The sequence below is a fragment of the Colius striatus genome, chromosome 1, assembly GCF_028858725.1.
Source record: "Colius striatus isolate bColStr4 chromosome 1, bColStr4.1.hap1, whole genome shotgun sequence".
NCBI classification, from domain to species: Eukaryota; Metazoa; Chordata; class Aves; order Coliiformes; family Coliidae; genus Colius; species Colius striatus.
Window position 1 is genome coordinate 92,249,774 of NC_084759.1, and position 23,843 is coordinate 92,273,616.

A 23,843-nucleotide genomic window follows, 5' to 3' on the forward strand; every position below is an offset into this window, starting at 1 on the left:
GTGTATCACAAAAGGCTTTTCTTGGTGCAGAAGTGCTGTCCTTCCAGATCTCCTCTGTCAGAGAAGTCAGCTTTCAGAGCAAGGGGGAAGATGTAGCAAGGTAGCAGCAGGGACTAGCTGCAGGGAGGAAGGAAGAGTAACACTAAACCCCTTTGCCAGCCTCACTGTAAGACTGCCTGAATCCGGAGAAATTTCTCTCTTTCTGGACACTAGCTTCCTGGCCATTAGCATGAGAGACGTAGATGTACAGATACCATGTGATGAAGCTTTATCTTTATTCTAAAATTAGTAAGCATAAATCCAATCAAGTGCACGATCACTCTTTGAAGCAGAGCTCTGCTTGGGCTCGTTCAGCTGATGAGGATGGTTTTGCAGCTGATTACCTGGGTGCTCTGATGGAAAATTGCCCCTAATGACCCCTAATGCTTTTTTTTTTTCCTGCTGTCTCAAATTTTATCTTTTTAATTAACAAAAAAAAGATACAGAGTAATAAATATGCCCTTTGTGAAACTGGCAGGATTAGATAGAAACCATATCATAAACATGAGGCCAATTTAGGGTGAATGAGGAGAGGGGACAACATATGTGAGTGTATTTTAGCTGGCATAGGTCTAAATTGTAGGTGAGATAGCTACATAAACAAAGGCACTACTGGCAGCAGTCAGGATTTTGTTTTTCATAAATGTAACAGTCAATAAGACAATCCTGTGTAGTGCAGAGTTAAATACCTGTTACTGAGCAGGGTTAAGTTTTCTGATATATTGGTGACATCGCTCTTAAACGCACCACGCTCTGTGCATTTGCCTCCCTGCTGTTCAGTACTCTGAAGAAAAATGGTGATAATCTCTCTGCTTATGAAAAGGGGAATGTGAAAGTTCCTGGAGCTCCTCCCCATTATCTGGCACATCTAAATGCTGTTTCCTGGACTAGTTGTATCACTGTAATTGCTTTCTCTGCATTAGCATTTCACTTGCACTGTCAAGAATACAAAGTGTTCTCCTCCACATGAAAGCAGCATGCTATTTCTGTGTCTTTCAAAGCCTTGCTAGCTGGAGAATGAGGCCATCTTTGATCTTAAATTTGCCAAATCTGCTCCCTGGAAGGTTGCAAAGTTTTCTAGAGGCAGTCCTTAGCTTTTCTGTGCCCAGCCCTGGTTTTTCTTTATCTTCTTACCATTATTTTACCCCTGTTGACCATGGGGAAAAAAAGAAACTATGGTATTGTGCACATTTAGCTTGTCTTTACTGGGATCTGTGGTAATCAGTGTACTAAATAAAGAACCATGGAGAATTCAATAAGACAGCATAGGTTCCTGATATTGCTGTCTCATAATGACTGAAGGCTACAGCATGCAATGGCAATGAGAGAAAGTATTTTAAGTTAGCATAGCAACACTGAGGTCTTTCCACCACGTTACCCCATCACAACTTATACTCAAGAAACCTATGTTTAGTAAAAAATGTTCCAGTTAATGCTGAACAAACTCCTAATAATCTTGTTTAGGTCTAGGGGATAAATTTGAACAATGTCTTCACCCTCTGGACAGAGGACAGTGGTGGTCTGTAAGGCATCAGATGACAGACTGCAGAGTTCCTGCTAAGGAGCAGTCAGTGCCATATGAACAACCTGGCAAACAAAAAGTATGTAGCATAAAGAGGAGTAATAAGTGAACAGTTGGAATAATTTTGGCACCACAGCAAAAACTGTTGCCCGATTCCAACCCCTCCAGAACATGGTGAAAGGGTCCTTGGACTGTAAATTTTACTATATGGCTTCCCAGCTTTCTTTTTAGCCTCCCTTCCTCCTGGCCTGTTTAGCAGCCAGTAATACAGCAATGCAATGACAAGTAGTGTTTTCCACATATGTCCATTGGCTGGAAAGTGCTGGATGAATTCCTAGTTAATCCCTCAGCAGTTGACAGCCATGACCAATTACCATCAGAACCTGTCCCTATAGATCACACCCTAATTTAACAATAAATTACTTTAACCTCATACATCTATTTGCAGTGATTTCCAGAAAACATTACTAACAGTAAAGGAATCCTCCCGTGGGTTAAGTAATTACCCTGGAGAGCAGGCTTTCACTCTTCAGCAGCGGAAGCAAATAGCATTTCTTAATGAGCTGGGTATAAATACCAAGTTGAATGCTGTCAAGCATCAATATTTACTCTGCATTGGGTAGAACTGCTAACTGAATTAGCCCCTTTGCAGCAAGGGGCTGGGTTAGCATGCAATTATAATCATGACATTCTCAGTTGATGCCTTATTAGCTTTCTCAGCACACTATAAATAGAAAAAGCATATTCAGAAATACCGCACTGAGTGGTGCCTAACTGTCACTTTTCTTACATCTTCCAGTAGCACCTGTGCCGATACAAAATGGAAGTTCTCTTTCTGTGCTTTTAAAAATGTGATTAGCCACAAAGCTAAACAAGTTTAGACCTTAAGCTCTCTGGCTTATCTCTGTAGGCAAAGTTTTGTACCACCATAGTATCTACTTAGTTTAATGAGGTACAAGAAGGATTAAGAATACATCTACAACAGTCAGCTTACTGGACAAGGAGTTTTCCATCTCTATTGCACAATAACTGTTTTCTGTGAAAGTAAAGAAAGCTAGTCAAGCATTACGATGATTGTTTAAGTACAAGGTTAAGTGCGATGTGATGTTCTAGCACATAAGACTTTTTTCACATTAGTATAAGTGTTTCCAAAGTTGGAGGTTGTTGCATAGTGTAACGTGAGTTTGAAAAATAACATTTGCTCATGAAATTAAAGCCTTTCTCAAAATGCAAGCATGTAAAGAGATACAGTTAAGATTATGTACAAAGATTTTATAATTTCCTGTCTGAAGGATTTTTTAGGTGTGGTTTTAGAAAGGAGTTTTTCTTTCTCTATGATAGTTTTTGATGGCTTTTATAGATAGATGCAGTAATTAGAGAAATAGATATGTGTTCAGCAGATTAAATATGAGCCCGCAATGTGCCCTTCTGGCCAAGAAGACCAGTGTCATCCTGAGATGTATCAAGCAGAGTATGGCCAGCAGGTTGAGGGAAGTTATCCTTCCCCTCTACTCTGCCCTGGTGAGGCTTCATCTGGAGTCCTGTGTCCAGTTCTGGGCTCCCCAGCTCAAGATGGACAGGGAACTTCTGGAGAGATTCCAATGCAGGGCCACCAAGATGATCAGGGGACTGGAACATCTTTCATACAAGGAAAGGCTGCGGGAACTGGGGCTGTTTAGTCTAGAAAAGAGGAGACTGAGGGGAGACCTCATTAACATTTACAAACATCTAAAGGGTGCTGTGAGGGTGAAGGAACCCTAGCACAGGCTGCCCAGAGAGATTGTGAAGTCTCCTTCCCTGGATATTTCCAAAACTCACCTGGATGTGTTCCTATCTGACCTGATTGAGGTGAACCTGCTTTAGCAGGAGGCTGGACTAGAGAGGTCTCAGAGGTCCCTTCCAACCCTTACCATTCTGTGATACTGTGATTCTGTTCACATACTCCAGTGACAAATAGAGATCTGAGATGTGGAGGATACTGCATGGCCATATGTCTGCTCACATGTCATGCCATTAGCTAGGCCTGGGTCACATCAGACAGTGCTGGCTGCATGGAACAGCTCATTTACTCTCTATTAAATTCACAGCTCTATTATGTATGACTATTGAACTGTTCACATGTGTATTATTTATACAGTGAATAATAATTTGGCTTGAGTTGTGTCTTCAGAATCAATAATTTATAATAATATGTTGTTTGGCAGTCTCGCTGGCCACAGTCAACAGATTTTTTTATGCATGCAGGCTGAGGATGGTACTTCACAAAAGTTTAACAATCACTTGCAGGTTCTGCTTTGGACATGGGGAGTGCCTCCTCTTAGGGATTTGGGCACAGCCCTCCAAACCCTCTCCCCTGGCATGGTCAGGGTATAGGCTGCGTCCTAACACAGGGTGTCCATCTCAGTCCACAGGGACATAGTTACCAAAGCAGCACATTCTCCTTTTCTATTTTACTCCTTTATTATACGGTGATGACCAAATGCCTGCATTGGGCCATTCTAACATATCTTGGTTTTCCAGTTCCAGGTCCTCCTGCTGGTGTTAAAGCTGCAGCAGCTTCAGCTTCCACCGTCTTTGTCTCCTGGCTGCCTCCTCTCAAGCTAAATGGCATCATTCGGAAATACACTGTCTTCTGCTCACACCCCTACCCCACAGTAAGTCCCACAGTGCAAGTGCAGATAGGCAACATAGACTTCTGGGGCCAAAACAGTGCATTTGCAGACACTCAAGTCTTGACGTTCTCCTTGACACTTTCTTTCCTGCCATTTGTTCACCCTAAGGAAGGGTGAAGTGGGATCCTGCAGCTATGGGAGTGACTGAGAGTTGGTGTTGGTTTTTCCTACCTATCAAACTTCTTCACAGTTTAAAACCTACTGCAAAGCACTGATTTACAAATATTTTCAAAACTCACAATTGAAACTGAATGTCTTTTAAGGTTTTTCTTTTTAAAATGTACTCAATTACTTTTTACAGGATCAGCTGCAAGAGCCCTGTTGTAGCTCAAGGCATGTATTTATATATCCATACTTAGATGTGTTTTCATCCTGCCTTTTTGGCTTGGGTATTCATGTGTGAAGGAACATAAAGACTTATGAAAAAACATACTGGCTTGTGAATAAACTTATTTATACCTGGAGTATTTTCGCACTCTAGGTCTACATGCTACTGAGAAAGGGATAAGAGAAAATTGAATATCGGGTATGTTTCTCCCCCTTTGAGTCACAAAGGAATCCGGCTATCTTTAAACACAAGGGCCAGTTGGTTTTTGTAAATAACTGTGCGTATATATTTTAATATACATTGAAAAAAGTACTTATTCAGTTTTTATCCAAGGTTTTGATTTAGATTTTAAGCAGGACTTCCCATTAAAGGTAGCATTAGAAGTTGCAAAATGCAACCTTAATTTAATAGAAAAGGAAGATATTGTTCCAGAAGTAGAAGGCATTTGACAGGAAATTTTCCAAAAGTGCCTCAGGCTTGTTTTCAAAGCTGGTTGAGGAAGGCCTGAGGGTATGTCTGAATGGGATCCTTTGGGCAGACACAGCCTCACTCAGCCCATTCTTCCAGTAAATGAACTAATTCTTCTGGTACTCAAGGGGAGATGGGGCAAACCACACATGTCCATTGATAGCTATGCTTAAACTGTTAATCCTACTATATGAAGGATTTATTGGTCACATCCAAATCTAAGGGCTGAAGATCTTTGCTTCATTTATGTTTTGGGACTTCCGACTCCTAACTCCATTAATTTAATAATTGCAGTCATGCAAACAAAACTGTTTTGAGCATACCATCTAAAGGTGAACTTGCCAGAGATTTTTCCATCGAGGTTCATCCATTTCTATGGCACAGAGTAGGTTAAAGAGGTAAGAGTTTGCAGAGTTGGACTTTGTTTTTAGGCCTCTGGTCTAGGGAGATGGAGCGCTTCTCTGGGGGATTGGAGAGAACACCAGGTGGTGCTGCTGGCTCTTCCTAGTTGCTTGCCACACACAAAACACCAGTGTTTCTTCCCCAGGTTTTGCTAGCAACATTTTTTAGTGTATTCACATCACCGGGAATGTAAACATCCTCAGATGGTCTTGGCCTGTACTGAATTTTACTGCCATATTTCTGTGGTCAGTGTTGTGGCATGATGTGAGGGTATCACTGCCTACAGTAGCCCAAGGCAGAGGCACTTGGAGGTGTTTGTGTTTTCTCTTAATTGTTAATATGTTCATGCATAGCTACCCTGTTGTTACCAGTGTGCATGAAGGGGTGTATGTTTATGTTGTGTGTGTACATATAAATATATATAAGTACATACACATATAAGTTTAAAGTATGTATTTATGAGGACTGTCCCCATACCACTTCATAGTAGTATTTTGCAGATCAGTATGAGTTGTGGCTTACAGAGCAGGTCTTCTGTATCAGTTCTGTGTGGTGAGTGAGATAGTGATCACACTCAGTGGTGAGGAGGCCCAATAATAATAATTAGAAGGCCTGTGTCCTTATCATGTCTTCTGCCACCATAATTAGCAAGTGCTGTAGTATAGAGCCTAGCATTGGAGGTATAGAGCTGTAATACTGAGTGTAATCTTGGACATATAGAGCCATAAAAACTTCCTGAACATACTTCTTCCTTCAATCAAAGTCCCGGTGGCAAAATAACTTTGCTAAAAGTCTGCTAGTTAAGCAGAAGGGCAAATTCAGTTTTTAAGCATTAGCGAGGAGAAAGAAAAAAACAGAGGTAGAGTTAAACACAGGAAGGCTCTGTTCTTTGCAAATTGCATTTTACAAGCAGTATGTCTTTACTGAAAACAAGTCAATACAAGACACTTTAGAAACTTAGGCTAACAACACAGCCCTTTAACACAAGAACACTGCTTGGTGTTTAAATCACCAACAGGAAAACTAGTTAACTCTGTTGGTCATATTGTGCACATTTTTACTACAAAGTACAACCCTTATATGACCTTGAGATATTATAAGAGCAAGATTTGCTGCCTATTGAATGGTTTAGTTTGCTTTGCAAGGGCAGAAGATGTTAAAACTTCTGCTGCTGCTGCACAAAAGGAAGAAGACTTTTCCTTTTTAAATAATTTGAGCCATAAGGATAGTATTTGCCTGGAATGTGTCAGACCAGAAATATGAGTAATGTGTGAAAAATAAAAATAATTCTCCACTGAAATCTATTCTCTAGCCAAGATAAAGGACCAGCAAGGATCTAATGTCATACTGTTTAATTGTTATGCCTATATGATTGCACAGGCATTATTAGGCAGAACCTTCTGGTTTTCATTCTGCAAATATAGAAAAAAAACAAACCAAAACACAACAGAAATTTGACTTAATGTTCCAGTCATTCTTCAAATATAAGAAACAAAGCCTACCAGAACTTAATTTTAAATAGTTATGCTCTGTGCTAACTTGCAGCCCACATTGCCACAGTTCTTGACCCTGCTTGAAGCTTCCTTGTAGAAGCTGCCTTCTCAAGACCACCTGTAATGGTTTCATGTTGGCCGCCATCCTTCTAAGTGTGCTTATCCCCAGGGTACCAGCAACATGCTTATCACACTCCTTCTGCCCAGGCCTCAGGGAAGCAACAGACAGTGCTATCAGCTGCAGCACAGGCTGCCATCTAGTCCTGTCAGTGTACGTTTTCCTAGTGGTGCTATAGACATTGCAGATGGCTTGAAACCTGGTACAGAAGCTAGAGTGGTTCAGCTCTTACCTGGCTGTGAGGGGAACTGCTTCAGTTGGCTGCCTTAGCACCTGATGCCTTGGTGTGTAAATGTGTATTGCCAGGGGTTTTTTAAAGGACAAAAGAAAATATGAGATTTAGGTGATTTCTGATACTACACCTTTTTTTTTTACATTCAGATCAGCACCCTACATAAGATTAAATAAAACTTAGGTGGCAGAAAGTGCCTAGAAAAGGTCATTGTGACACAAAGCATGCAATAGATAGCCAGCCTGGGAATAAAGGTTAAAAAGCAGGTTTTCCGGGTGCAGGAAGGACTGAGAAAGCATTGGAATTGACATGGAAAGCAGAGAGAGGTTAAGAGCTGAAGACACATTGGCTAACTATGTCATTTAGTGTCAACAAACAATATGGCATCAGACAATCAGAAACACAAATATTAAAATCTATTTTGCTTGGTTAGGAAAGTGCAATCATTACTGTTGTTATCGCTGTTGGGGTTTTGTTGGGGGTGATCTGTTGGTCAGTCATTCACTAATAGGAGCAAACAAGTTGAACAGACTTGTCCTGCCGTTTCCAATGGAGAAGGTCACGAAATTAGGCATCAGTCTTCTTTTTCCATGGGATGTCTGGAGAGTAATGGGAGGAATGACTTGATCCCTATAGGTGGACCTGCTTTGGCAGGGGGTTTGGACCAGATGATCTCTAAAGGTCCCTTTCAACTCCTACCATTCTATGATTCTATGATCTAAGTAGAACTGCACTATGAAATGATAATAAATGGAGACTGCTCTCCTCAGTGATTTTCCTTTTCAGGACATTGTCAGTCGGTTCATGTCTTCACTCCACTCATACTAAAAAGTGGAGTAAGATGACTTCACTGTCACTCTCTGATTTCCTGATAGGGAAAGCTAAAAGCAGAACTTGTTTGGGCAACTGTGAATAGAAAGTGTCCAGGCATGAAAGACATACAATAGTGCCAGTGGCCTAAAATGTCTTTGGAGTTTTTTTGGAACCTTTCCCCCATCTAAATTAGGAAACATCTTGGTGGCAATCTAATGTATTTCCTTTTCTTGGAGAGCTGCACATTAGCTCTGCCAGTGTTTGGTTTCAGTTGTATACGTATTTTGGCCAACTAGATTCATATTTTCAAACTTCCATAGAGTAATAGAATTTAGGTTCCTCTGAAGGTCATTCAGTCCAACCCGTTTCTCAAAACAAGTTTAATTACCTCAAGTTGCTCAGAGACACGTCTAGTGAAGTATTAAACGCTTCTACGCATGGAGATCCCACAGTCCTTCTGAACACCCATGGTCTCATGGTACTTTTTTTTACCTCATCTGATCAGAATGTCCCATGTCCAAACTTTTCCCACCCCACAGCTTCAAAAAGAGCTTGACTCCATCTTCTCTGAATCATCTAATGAAGCATAAATAGATGGCAATAGTCTCTCCTGAGCCTTCTCTTCTTAAGGCTGACAGACATAGTTAGCTCAGCCTATCCTTTTATATATGTGCTGTACTCCAGCTTCCTAACCATCCCCTGACCGCCCCGTCCTGTACTTGCTCCAGTGTGTCCATGGGGTTTATTTGCACTGGAGAGCCCAAGACTGGATGGAGTACTTAAATGCAGTCTCACAAGTGCAGAGTAGTGGGGAAGGATCACCTCCCTGAACCTACTGGCTACACACTATTGAGTGTATTGTTGCTGGTGTCAGACATGCTTTTCTGCACAGATGTCTTTTGGGCAGTCAGACATCAGACTGCACTTGTTCATGGCATTATCCTATCCCAGATGCAGGACTTCCATGAATACTCTTTTTGAGTCACAAAATACCAGTATGCCAACCTATTTTTCCCACTTGGGTAGGTTCCCCTGAATAACAGTCCCACTCCCCAGCATATAAAATGTTACACACAATTTCAGGCTATTCACAAACTTGGTTGTAGTGCACTCTTGTTCAGTCTCTCAGGTTGTTAATGAAGGCATTACATGGTATTGGTTCCAGAAAATGGTCCCTTGAGGGATACTACTAATTGTTGGCTTGCAGCTGGACTTTGCACCACTGGATCACAAACCTGAGCACAGCAGTGCAGACTAATTTCCATCCATTTTCTTGTTCTCTTATTCAGTTTGTACTTCACTAACCTGGTCATAATGAGTCTGAAAGACTGGGTCAAAGGCTTTGGTAAAGCTGAGGAAAACAACATTCATTGCCTTAGCCTTGTCCATAGTGCCAGTCAGCTCGTCATAGAAAGCAATTAGGTCAATCAAGCATGATCTACATTTGGTAAATCCACATCAACTGTTTCTTCCTCACCCTCACATGTTTAAAAGTGGTATCTTGTAGGATTTGCTCAATAGCCATCTCACATTATTGAGATGAGGTTGGCCAGCCTGTAGTTACCTGGATCCTCCATCTTGCCCTTCTTGAAGGTGAGTGTGGCATTTTCCTTTTTCCAGTGATCAGAAGCCTCCCTTGATTGCCATTGCCTTTCAAATAGAATCAGGAGTAGCTTCACAATTACATCAGCCACCTCCTTCACTACTGTCAGATGCATCCTATTTGGTACCATGGCCTTATATATGCTTAATTGATTAAGTGCTCTCTAATTCAATCTCCCTCTACTGTGGGTAAAGCTTTACTCCCAAATTCCTTTCAAAAAGATTCAGAGACCTGGAGACATGAAGGCAAACCTTACCAATGAAAACTGAGGCAAAAAATGTATTAAAATAAGAAGAGGAGATTGAGGGGTGATCTTATTAACATTTATAAATATCTAAAGGGTGGGTATCAGGAGGTTGGGACATCCCTTTTTTATGGTAGATGGTAACAGGACAAGGGGTAATGGGATGAAGCTGGAACACAAAAAGTTCCACTTAAACATAAGAAAAAAACTATTTCACCGTGAGGGTGAGGAAGCCCTGGCACAGGCTGCCCAGAGGGGTTGTGGAGGCTCCTTCCTTGGAGGTCTTCAAGACCTGCTTGGACATGTTCCTGATCTAGGTGAACCTGCTTCTGCAGGGGGATTGGACTAGATGATCTCTAAAGGTCCCTTCCAACCCCTACCATTCTCTATAATTCTATAATTCTATGAAATACCTTAACTCTTTCCAAATTCCTTTTCACTAAGTACCCTGCCTCACAGCAATGAACTCAGTCTCTCCTTAGCCTTCATTTTGCTGCCAATGAACTTAAAGAAACCGTTCTTACTTTTGTCCTCCACAAAATAAAATGTGTTTGATTTCGATCAGAATCTACACGCTCATCCCTGCTGGCCTTCTGTTATGCTTACTCAACCTTCCATACATTGCAAAAGACTATTCTTGTGCTTTGAGGAAGTTGCACTTGAAGATTAGCCAGTTGTTCTGAGCCCCTTTGACCTTTAGGACAGTTTCTCATGGGATCACTCTTCGCGGGATCCTGAACTCCAGTCTAATGGTCACAACAGCCACAGTTCTCACAGACTTGCACATCTACAACCAGCTTTTCTTGTTTGTGGCCAACAGATTCAACAGCGCATTTCCACCAGTCAGTTTATTGATCACCTCCATCAAGAAAAAGTCTCCAGTACTCTCCAGAGGTCTCCTAGGCTGCTTTTTTCCAGTCTTAATGCCCTTTCAGCAGTAGTCAGTCTAGTGAAATCTGCCCATGAATCCCAGGATGCATACTTGTGAGGCTTTTTTCGTCTACTTAAAGATGTACTCCTCTGCCTCCTCATCTGACCAAAAGGCCTGTAGCAGACACCTGCTACAATACTGTGAATATCTATATGTCACAAGCTCTATACTGGTTTGTCACCTGTCCTGGAATAGCACTCCATGCATTCAAGAAATTCCTTTACACAAAGTGCGTGCAAGCCCTCTTTCATACCTTCCTATACGTTCTTCTTGAAGAGACTGCATTCCTCCATTGAAGCACAGCAGTCATGAGCACTGTCCTACCATGTCACCGTAATCCAAATGACTCCGTAGCTCTGCAACTATGCACAGACTTCCAATTACTGTTCTCTAAGGTACATATGTTAGTGTATGTCCATTTAAGATGGATTCTAAATTGTGCTACTCTTACAAGGGAAAAGTGAGACCCTCATCTATCATGTTGTTTCCTAAACATGTCTGCTTTGTGCCTTTGTGCACCTGCTTGTTTATTATGGTAGCTGTCCCCAATCACACTTACTTTAAAGCCCCCATCACTAGATTAGCAAACCTCTTTGCAAAGACACTCTTTCTGCAGTTTGCCAGATATATCCCATACCTGCTCAGTAGCTCTCATTTCTTGAGGTCTTACGGTCATACAAGACAAAGCCTTACTGCTAGATCAACCCTTCAACACCATCCTCACTAGTGCCCAAGGCATTGTAAATGTTCCAAATTTGCAGATCTGCAAGTGGAGAAGGAATCTTTTTTTCCTGAAAGAAGTCATAGCTTCTAGCCTTCTAATATCCTGACCTGTTAGAGTATGTTCTCCTGCTGTCCTCCCTTCTTCATGTGGTATGATTTGGATTCCCATCACCATGTGCAGTCTTAAGCAGAATTGCTGTGCCCTTCTGCACACATGAAAACTGATGTGTTAATGGCTCTGATGGTCCACAGCTCTCGGACTTTCCCAAATAGATCAGTTTTTGCAAGACTAGGAGCCCACTCAATCTTTCCTGATCCAGGCACTCATCGATTAGCTTGTGAGCACTGTTGTTGCCACATAGTCCTGCTGCCCAGACCATCCACACAGCAAAGGGAAGTGTGGCACTGATGTCTGCTGTTCTGACAGGACGCTTTCACTGGTGTAGCGTGATACTGTCTAATCAGAGAAGACTGACTTCTCTATAGTTGACAATGTTCTCCATTTTGCAAGGGTGTGTATATCTGTTTAGCTCTATGTACGTATCCAAACTGTAATCATTACTGCATTCTTCTGAAAAGTCATCTGTGCTGCATGAATTTATTTCTGCATTCTCTTGGGCTTGACATTTGATAAACATGTTGTTAATACCAAACCAAACCCATAACATCTCAGCATATTACAGGAGGGATTGTGATTCTTAAATGTGAATTCCCTTGCCTTTTATTAAATGCTTCATATTCATTTTAGTTTTCTGCCTGCACAGTAGTCTCTGCCATACTTTTAAAGCTCTTTCTGTTTGACACCAAGTCTCTTACTCTTTGGTATGAAGTGACTTTCCATGGATTACTGATACCTCTGTGAAATTGCTCGCCAAAGCCCGTGACCCAAACTATGATCAACTCCATGGTAAAACTTTGAGGAAGACTTCAGATTGCATTTCACTTTCCGGTATGAATGCCAAAGACTGGCAAACATGACAAGAAACTTGCAAAACATTGAGGTACAAATTTTAAAACATGCTTTTCTGATGAAAAGAACCTGTTTGTTCTATAGTTTTGAATGTTGGCAATAGTTTTGAAATGCTAGTTCATCAAACTGTTGCTAGCTGTGGGATTCCACTAAGATAAGATTTCTCCCTTAAACTACCTTGACTGAGGTCCCAAATGACCAGAGGCCTGAGGACTGGCAGGAGAAGAAATTCCAGAACAAGATGTTGTTGAACCAGATGAATGAGTGAGAACGTTCCTGCAAAGATCCTAAATAATGCTTTCATGATAAGAGTATTAGCTGGGTAAGCTGAATGACAAAGCAAAACAGATCCCATTGCTGAAATAGGAGTGATGAACAGGAGTTATCTCATAGTGCAAACCCTACAGTCAGCCTTGGGTACCTGGCAGTGACCTGCATCTGAAAGAACCTTTGAAAACTGTAATCTACAATTCTGACCTTCTCTAAGGGATTTAGAAAGATACAAAATTTGACAGTCCAGCAAGGATTCCTCTTGACTTGGAAATTTTTCTATGAAACAGTTCTATCTGGGAGATGGGGGAGATAAACAGGAGTGAAGTAATGATGGAGAAGGATAAAAAAATCTTATATTTGGCAAAAACCCAGGTCAAATTACTTGAAAACATAATTCATGCTGGAAATTGACCAACATCCCCTGTACTCATCAATGGTGAGACTGCACCTCAAACACTGTGTTCAGTTTTGGGCCCCTCATGACAAGAGGGACATTGAGGTGCTGGAACGTGTCCAGAGGTGGGCAATGAAGCTGGTGATGGGTCTGGAGAACAAGTCTTATGAGTAGCTGAGGGAAATGGGGTTGTTTAGCCTGGAGAAAAGGAGCCTCAGGGGAGACCTTATTGCTACCTGAAAGGAGGTTGTAGCAAGGTTACAAGTATAGAATTATGAGTGACAGGACAAGGGTAAAACACCTCAAGTTGCACCAGCAAATGTTTAGGAAAATATTTTCACAAACAAAAATATCAAATATTGGAACAGGCTGCACACAGAAATGCTGGAGTTACTGTCTATGGAGGTATTAAAAAGATGTGTAGATGTGGTGTTTAGGGACTTGGTTTAGGGGTAGACACGGTGTAGATATCTGGGAGAAGCTGGATGAATCTTCCAAAAGCTTATCTTCTCATTGTTTACTCTAGAGAAAGTGCATATGCTTATATTAAACCAGATGATATGCATCTTAAACTAAAGTATATGAAAGTATATATAATTATCTTATACTAGATCTTTAAAGAACCAAAATTAGCTTACATAAATTCCCAGCATCCAGGTATTTTCTGCACAATTCTTTCAGGCAGATGCAAGTCTTGTCTTGATTTTGTATAGGATCTGTCCAAATCTTTCAAAATGTGGCTTTGCGTCATATTTTCTGACCCCTGTTTCCTCTCCAGTTTAAAGACTTGAATAAAATCATGGAAAATGGAGCAAAGGCAATTATAAAGCAGAAGTGATTTGTTACACATTGTAGCAGCTGCAGTGATTAAAGAGGTGCTGAAAGTCACTTTAAAAAGGCAAAGGGTAGCTGGCAGAAGCTGGAGGGGTAGATGGAGTTTTTGTTGAATGGAAGCTTATTTAGAGTCAGCAGAATCTGTAAGGTTGAATTTAAAATATGTGTGCCTTGATTTATGTACTACAAGCAGTATTTATCATTGCATCTACGTAGTACTTTTTACCGCATGTATATATTTATTAATTCTTGGTTTTATATAGCATAGAACTAGAGAATAATTTGAGGTTATTTTTAAAACTTATTTAGAATGGTATTTAAAATATATCTTTTTAATATAGTACTGTGTGTATGTGTATATATATACACACATATATACACCGCTTACAGCTTTTTCATAATTATTTAGTTTTCTTACCAGCTCCCAAACATCGTACATTCATTCTTTTATTTGCTTTGTCAACTCTATATTTTTTGCTTATTTTATTTCTGTCACAGAGCACATCTCAGGAGAGATGTGACAGAGTATAAATTAATTCTGATGTGCTATTTTATAGAATTTTTAAAAGGTCTCCTTGCAAAGCCTTACTAAAACAAATTTGATATTGATTTTTTCATAAAACTCCTGTTTGTCTCACTACCTAAGCTTACATACAGATATATCAATATAGTTTAACAATAAGTCCTTGGTGTCAGTTGCAGTGTATTTCAGCAGGATGCAAGTCTACCCATTGCCTTCTGTATTATATAGGGGGCAGAGCATTTGAGACCAGATGTTGTCATAGCATTTGTTAATAGGCTGAAATGCTCTGAAAAAAGCTGGTGATTTCTTGGGGCCACTGAAGGAGTCAGCAAAACCCTGGGCAGGTCAGAAGGTGGTTTCCTCAACTTCCTATGGTCACTGGCCCATGACACCACATGCTGCTTTGTTGATCATGAGCACCAGAAGGCTCTGTGAGTTGCTGCAAAGGAGCAGGCAGACCTCAGTGCTGCCTGCCTCAGTGACTCCAAAGCAACAGACTCCTTGACTACATGGGCTATCTGGAAGTACAGGTGGTGGACCATTTTACAGGTGCAATTCCTGAAAATAGGTTTACAAGATTTTCCTTCAGGTGCAAAGTCGGGGAATTTCCTGTGCTATTTCCAAAATTTCCATCTTGTACTTTCTAACATTTCAGTTCCATACTTAAGTTAAAAAAACCTCAAACAACAAAACAAGATAAAATTTTATATGGAAAGTACATTCTGTACACAGCATCTGTTTACAACAGCTATCTAGTTATCTTCAATAATGTTGAGTGAAAAACAGATGCCAAGTTTCAAAACATGAGCTAAAATAGCAAGATCTGAACAGAATTGTTATGTGGCCTAAGTGGTATCTAGAGTCTTACTGAAAACTGTGGTCCAGGATTGATAGTTATTTGCAGCTCTGAGAGTCTATCCATTTGTAAAAGGAAGCAAGCCAAAAGCCAGCAGTCGTGAAGAAAAGTAGTAGCCTGTGACCTCAGACAGTATTTCACATCTTTAGGGAGTTCACTGAGAGGACACATCTGTCTAGTCTGTTGACAGATGCATTTGAATGAACTTGAAGTTCCTTCTGTATAAATATGGTAATGTATTGATTTCATGTTAACCCAATTTGCTTCCATGTAAGAACAATTTGTCATAGTCCTCATTAGTGAAAAACTTGTCAATCCAAGACACTCTGAAAACATCATTTCCAGGACCAATAAAGGACTGAGTTAGAGCAGGGTAAACAATTCTGTAATAGTGTTTTGCAAAAAGATGGAAATCTTTGCAGTTTTACCCTGCGGAACTAAAAACTTAATTAATGGTGAGGCTTGATGATAAAATTTAGTATGGGTAGATGCAAGAAAATGGGTACTATGCATAACCAACTACAAAAGTACTGGGTAGAGAGTAATTGGCTAGATTCTCCAAAAGAGGATTTACCAGTTATGGAACATCCCAAGGTGAAGATTATCTACCTTTATAGTCCTGTTGTCAACAGGCAAACACCATACACTGGGATTGCTGAATGCAGGTTTGGAAACTGTATTTGAGAAGGCTATGGACCATCATTAAAAAGTACAAAGAGTAAAACCAGATATTATTAGTGAAATTGCTTGAGAACGTGTGATTTCTGGACAGTGTTGAAAGCATCAGAGTTATTAAGCTGTAAAAAGAGTATTGGTGGGCAAAGGAATGATAAAGCTTCATGTAGATTAAAGACTGGTGAGAAGATGAAGGCAATAATCTATTCTCATTATTCCTCATAGACTGTAAAAGAAGCTAAGGGCTTAAACTAAAGCAGGAAAGTCTAGATTTCAAGAAATCTTTCTAATAGTAAGATTAGTTAACCAATGGAGTAGATCTTGCAGTCTAGGGAGTTGCAAAATGTCCATGTATTGTAAGTATTCAAAATCAGTTGGACAAACATCTGCCTAAAATTGTGCATATAGAGTTGAATCTAGTTTAAAGAAGAAGGGTAGACTTGGGTGAACTCTCCAAATCCTTGCAGCCCCATTTTTAGGTGATGCTATGGATGTATTTTACATGTAAGTTCATAGTGAAAACACACATGCTACTCTAGGTAGTATATGGATACATACTTAGTTTTCAAGATGAAGCAGCCAATATACAGGTAACCAACTTGTATATGTCCTTAATTCACAATACACACCCCAAACTTGGGATTTTTTTGCTTTTCGCTTTTGTCCTTAAGGTCTCCTTATGCCTATCTCCATTCTCTGCAACTTGCAGAGAACAAGGCAATAGAGGTCTTCAGTGCACCTCTCTTACATCAGAAGATGTGTAGATGCAGTTGTTGGCAAGGTGGAGCCTTGCTTTGACTGAATAATCCTCCAGTCCGCAGTAAATGCTACCTGTTATCTTACCTCCCTGATAGAGAAACTCCTTAATTCCTTGGAAAGCTGTTACAAACACATTTTTACTTCTAAAGCACCTTTTCAAAGTTTTTCCAAGATATGTTAAAAAATCACAACAAACAATCAGCAAAAAACAGATAGAGTTCAGTGTTTATGCACAATACCTATGTAATTTGCTTCTAAAAGAAGCAGAAATGCCAGGAGATGGCATACTTCTTCAAATCCTAGAAGTCCATGTATACCAATAGAGCTGAAGTTGCATCAGAGGAAAATGATGCTCCCTGCAGTGGCTGTTCCTCAGCATCTCTTGCTGATGCCTGGTTTGGGAAGTAGATTGACTGCACTCTGTTTTCATTTTATTCTTCACAACCTCTTCTGGCTTTTTAGAGACTTGTCCTTGTCTGGCTTCATAGACAGTCATCTACAGACAGAAGAAAAATTAACTCATCATCTATAAGCTGAATTTTTAAAAAAGATTTTTAAAAAAAAGTCCTTTGAGCAAGCATGTTACTGCTTTTGGGATAAAACAGCAGTGCATGTTTCATACTGGCATATGAAAAGACCAATATGTGACAAGGTGACATTCCTTTAAAATACTTCTTATTTCAATTATTTAATCTTCTCTTTGCTGACAAAGCTCCCTGTTTTCTTCTTGTGTAATGAAAGGCTCTGGCATGTTATTCTAATTGAAATGACAGGCAAAAGTTAAAAGTGAATTCAATTCTTTGTCACTGGAGCATCCCAAGTGTTTAAAAGATAATTTTAGCTGAGGAAACAGAAGGTGTATATTAACCAGTTAGAAACCAGAATCTTTTGTTATAGCAATTTGTTTAAAGAAAATAAAAATCATTAATTTAGTGAAGGTATGTTTACCAGATTCAATTAATTCCATGAATAATTGAATTTAAATTTGGCATAGCTACAGTTGCAAATGTGTGAATAATATTGGTTCTCTGTGGGTGAAAGAAAGGAATGGAAGACAAGGCATTTCACAAGACATCAGAGAAGTTAATTCTGTGATTATTCCATCTTTAGAGTTCCAGGGAGAGAGAGCTCCTCTACTTTGTGACAATTTTGTCTGCTCTTCTAGCTGATCACTGTGCAACCAAGAGGAGTTTTGGGATGGTTGATTGTGTTTTGCAGTTTTGTGTTTTAACTTTCGTCCTCAGAGCAGAAGCGCTAAATGACAGTGCTTTGGCTTCCAGGACAAGGTTTTCCTTTGCTGCTTAGCTCTCATCCTATCCCAAACATAAAATCTCAAACCATATTTCTCTGAGCCGTGTTTAGCAATTGTACAGAGGAGGTATGTCTGTCTGACTGTTCCAGTCTCTGCCATTGCAGAGGGGAGCAGAGCAGCAAGGCGTTTGAAGCAGATCTGCAGTATTAGGAGTAGCTTCCAAAGGCAGCCATATTTTCCCATTTCATAAACTATGGGAAAAACAGTGTAAATTTAACTGGACTGATCCTTTCTGGAATGAAAATTTAGCATGGAAGTCTGTAATGGTTAGTTAGCTCTTCCTAAATGGTGCATTTACTTCCATGTAATAGGCAGTTTAGACGTAGCTTGTGCTAGATAGCTGCATTAATGAGTGAAGCAAGAGTGCCAGACAGCCTAGCTTGTTTGACTTTCAAATTAACCCTAGGAAATGCTGCCTCATGAATATTAAAATACAACCTCTTGTGCCGTGATCAATACATTAATTTTTATATATGTCCTCACAAAGATCCAGCCTGTCAAGCTATGGGCATTTGTCCAATATTCTTGTGTAAATGTCAAGATAAATGGTTCTCAAAACTTGCTGTAATATTTCACATAGTAATAGAGGTGTCTGCCTGCACTGACCTCTTTGTATCAGAAGTGGAAACCCAGGCAAATAGTTGCTAAATGGAACAAACTGACTTGGCATTTTGACAGGAATAATGAGATTGGCTAGAAAGCTCTCTGAGGTCTCTATTTGGGCTTGTGGGGAACCTAGATAACTCTTAGCTGGAGCAAACCAGTCTCCCTAGAAATTTAGTCTCCATGGAGGAAACAGAATATATTCTTGTAGAAGTAAACAAAGACACACATTTGTATAAAAACCAGGAGTTAAGTATTTTAGTTAACAAGCACATAAACTTCAGATGCTTTCCGTGCAGTACCTGGGCTAATTATATGGACACGTCTGTAGTTGGTGGGGCTACGTAGTTATATCAAGGGCACGATTCATCCTACTGCAATGTACATGTCTCAAATAGACCAGAAGAACATTGCCTTAGAAATTACCTTTTCCTTGCATGATCTCTGAAGGATGTCAGTGTTACTGGCTTAGATACAGCTGTCTTCACTCTGGATTTCAAAAGTGAGATGAGATGAGCTCCCCTCTTCCTCTAGCTGTAGATGCCAGCTCAAGAACAGAGGAATGCAGTGACCCACTCAGTAGCTGAAACTGGCTACCGGTTCAAACTGGAGAGGTTTTTAATGATATTTCAGAAACATCCCTTATTTATTTGGAATTCACTTTAAAGGACTACATATTCCAATGCTTTCAGGTCAACTTGCCTTTTGAAATGGTAATCAGATAAAATTGTCTTTTACCACCAGCAGATATTTGTATATCAAAGAGATTCCTTGCACACTTTCTGTCAGTTTGAATGAAGTTTAGATTACACTGATGCAATATTTTAATGCTGATTCCTAGTAAAATGTTCTTTTCTACGTCATTAAGATTCTAATTATTTTTAGCCTCGTGTTAGTTAGCCATTACCATGCTCAGCATTGCACTGGGAAGTGAATGTTATTCATTCTAATAGTTCATTAGCCCTCTATTTTTACATACAGGAATCACAAAGTCCATGTCAGAAATAAAACTGGCTATATTGAGCATTGTAATACTGCTCAAGGCTGATGAGGCTTCCCTTCTTCTCCACGAAGGACTTGAGCTTCCTGTGGAGGATGTGTTGAGGTGCACAAAGACCACATTCCCTCGAGGAATCTATATAATTCCTCTGCACCCTTTGCTTATGCAGGTCATTTCAAGCAGACTGCAGAACATCTCACCAATAAGCAAGTACTGCATAGCAGCCAGTCAGCTTCACTGCAGCTCATGGCTGAGGCACTTGAGTGACAGTGCAGGAATAGACTGAACTGCCATTTCTTCCAGCACTTATGCTTCTCTGCTAATGTTGCTAAATAGCAGAGATGACCTTCTGCTAAGACTGGAAGTAATTTTGTGATTAAACAAAACTAATCTCAGGGGAAATTTGAACAGTCTATTACAGAATAAAGTTTTGTTTCTTGATTCATTCTCTTACTGAAGGAGTAAGCCAGCAAGCCCAGGGATAAGGAACACCAACATAACATTTCTAGGTGGCCAAAAACATATCTCAAGTAGTACAGTCCAGGTATGCAGGACTTAATCCTTTGTCGTGAAAGTTGGGGGGGTTTTGTCAGAATTATTCATGGTAAAACTTTGTCAAATATGTTCACTTATATTTATGCAACTCTGTAGAAATAAAGTCCTATAAAAGTCCTAATCTGAATAAAAAAAAATATAAACAAGTTATAGGCCTGAATTCACTGAATATAAATCGATTGCAACAAGTTATTGTGTCTGCTCTGTTTACTCCCACCTGCCATCTGTTGGGAGTAATTGGTACTCATTCAAAGTACCTTGAAGCTTTGTAGCACTCATCTTAGCAGACTTTTTTTCTAAATACTTTTTATTTTAGTCTGGAAACATTTGTTTCTCCCACCACAGGTAATCAGCGAGTTTGAAGCCTCTCCCGACTCATTTTCCTACAGAATCCCCAACCTGAGCCGGAATCGCCAGTACAGCGTCTGGGTGGTAGCAGTGACTGCTGCAGGAAGAGGCAACAGCAGCGAGATTATCACCGTGGAACCATTAGCTAAAGGTACAGTGACAGCCCTTTTTTAAAGCAATCCAGAACTTTACAATGCTAATTACTGTTATAATTTGCACGTGGCTTCTTTATGGCTCATTGCTTACTGAGAGTGGGATTTGTCAGGAGTAACTTGAGTACTCTCCAAAAGTTACGTGACAGCTCTCAGCTAATTGCCCAAGCTTTTGCTGTAGTCAGCAGAGAGAGAATGATATGCTCCTCAAGAGGGTAATTCATCCCACCTACCTTAGAAGGAAAAGAATTGCTTTTTGGAGCAATTTTTAGCTGCTTTTGTTGGGTACAGAGTTTGGAGATGATCTCCGTCCTCTTCTGAATGTGTTGCTCTTTTTTTTTTTTATTTGCCATACAAGATGACATCTTTTATCATTCCTGTCCTTACTAAGATCTCTTGTGTACTCCACAAGTAATATCTTCTGTATAAAATGGTCTGATTAACATGTGTAAACCCTGAAAAATTGTTCTCAGCTTGCTTTAGCTTTGAAGTTTGCTGCTTCTATTTTAGTTGTGAAGGGATAATGGGCTTCAAATCCTGCTCTTTTTTTTCAGCTGTGTTCCTTGTTCTATTAAGAGGTAGTACATGGGCCCATTAATTCTACCTTACCTGTACTGTGAGATATGATGCTTACATATAGCACCTTAGCTTGGAAATTGAGACCTAATGAGAAGAGACCCATCAGTAGTCAGTCTCTACATGGGGTCTTCAGATAGATTTTTTTTGTTTACTCAAACTGGTAACGTCACAGCATGTGCCAGTATGAACAGCATTGCACAGGTCCTTAGAGTTGCAAAGTTAGATGCATTTAATTAACTTAACAATTTCTCAAGCCTGCTAATTCTCAGTCATATGGCTAATGTTGTAATATAAAAGAAAGTATCTAATGCTTTATGTTGATAGATACTTCCCAAAAAAGCTTTGCAGAATTTCAGCCAAATGCCACCAGGGTCTAGCAAGGTAAAGAGGCTAAGTCAGAATGAGCAGGGAAATGCTTACTCCCTATACCATTGTTGATAGATTTTTTTTCCTGACAACTGGGAAGAGTCACTTTCATTTTCTGCTTCCTTCTGTTGTTTTTTGTACAGTCTTTTATAAGATCCTTTCTCTTAGCTACACACAGGTAGTGGAGTGGTATGAAGGATGTCTGAAAGGCTATGAAAAATCTGAAGTATCTGAAAAATATGGATCTTTTCTGTTGTTGTCCTTGTAGGGTAAATGCATGCTGCATTATGAACTTGGGTGAGCCCAAAGTTAAGATCTTAAAAGGTGGATGAGGAGCCTAAAGGATATCTGTGAAGGAAGATTGTGAAAAACACCTCAGGGAAACAGGGCAAAAGTTTCAGTGTGCTCCTTTCAGGTCAACTCTTACCTGTGTGCAGTGAATGTGTTGAGGTGAAATGGAAACAAGGGAACAAAAAGAGGCATAGAAAAAGGTGCTCAAATAAGAGCAAAACCAATTAGACAGCAACATGGTACAGTACTAATAGACTGAGGATGCAGACAAAGCCAAGAGTGTGCAAGCATCCATGCTCATAATGCACTACAAATTCTCTTTCTCCATGTCCCATGCATTTAAAAGAGAGGAAAGTGTTCAGACAAGATGAAAGCAGAACAATGCAGAGCGTGCGGGTACCAAGATTCCTAACCTCTAGTTACGAGAAAATCTAGCAAGCAATTGCTCTGGGTTTGCCAAAAGTAGGGGTTACAAGTTGATCCACATGTACTTAGACTGAACAAGCTTATCAGAAACTGGAATTAATTCTGCTTCTCGTAAGCTTATTTAGTGTGATCTGTGATGACAAATAAATGAACTTTAAAATAGCTTCTGTGAAAAGGCAGAGAGATTTTAAGCAAAAGTAATTATTTGCTTCAATATAGACAAGTTGATGTGAACAAGACTTTATTTTGAAGGAATTTAGAATGTATTCAGTAATGTTAGAGCTAGTAGTGGTACTCCAATATAAAGTCTGCATTGGATGATACTCATGACAAATCTCTTACATGCACTTAGGACTGAAAAAAGTAATGAATAATCCATTTGTGGAGATTGTGATTGACACTAGGAATACTGGTATACAGCAATTTTATGAACTTTGAGTGTAGCCAACTTAGAAATTATTGTATCATGTACAAGATTTCCTGGGTCAATGTGTCACTGGGCTTTTTTGAGAGGTGGGAGAAAGTAGTGATCAGTGGTAAGGGCAGTGGATGCACAATAAAGAAGAATGGGCAGAATTAACAGACTTGAAGACCTTTCTCACCTTCAGTGTATCTAAGTAACACATCACAGGGCTAGAAGCCATTATGGCCTGATTTTACCACAATTCCCCAGTGCAAGAACATCCTAAGGGCCATTATTGTGAAGTTGTTTGCTTCTTTTTCTTCTCCACTTATTTCACAGTAACTGTCCAAGTAATGATACCATCATGACAGCTAATGAGACTTAACTTTGAATTGAATTATGTCAACTTAATTATAACCCCTTTAAGAACCCCTTTGAGAACAATGAGGATGTCTAGGTAGGGGTTTGATGTGAAACGGATAGTCCAATTTAAATGAAAGCTTAATTCAAGTTAACATTTCTTTCTTTAGAGTCTCCATTTCTCAGAACAGATTGTTATTCTGTGTAATTAACTGATAAAAATAACCCAAAATTCTAACAAACAGAAAATAATCATGGCAATTAAAGTTCAGTCTCCACGTAAGCAGGCTGTAACCCTGCCTTTCAAATTATGCTTCATTGCTGACTTGAAGGTTGTGGATTTAGCCTATCAAATATATCTGAAAGACAGAAAACCTTGCATGCACTTTTTTCCTCTTATTTCCTGTCCATGGCTGATGGAGAATGGTGTTTGCCAGCAATATGATGATAACAGATATAATAGACCCATGGCAATCTTATCGTCTGGCAAGAACTCTCTGACTTTAATGTTATTTCCCCTGTTCTTTTAGAGGTCCTGAGTGTTCATGTTGAACACATTTTCCTCCTGTTTTGTGT

General features: G+C 39.8%; 1 protein-coding gene across 2 annotated transcripts in view; it reads left to right on the forward strand.

Annotated features, from left to right (window-relative positions):
• Nucleotides 1-23,843, forward strand: part of DSCAM (DS cell adhesion molecule) — a 390,325-nt gene that overhangs the window by 306,673 nt on the left and 59,809 nt on the right. For both annotated transcript variants that reach the window (XM_061988625.1, XM_061988624.1), the window contains exons 18-19: nt 4,082-4,215; nt 20,688-20,841. In XM_061988625.1, coding sequence (XP_061844609.1) covers nt 4,082-4,215; nt 20,688-20,841 — 288 coding nt within the window. The remainder of the gene's footprint in view (nt 1-4,081; nt 4,216-20,687; nt 20,842-23,843) is intronic.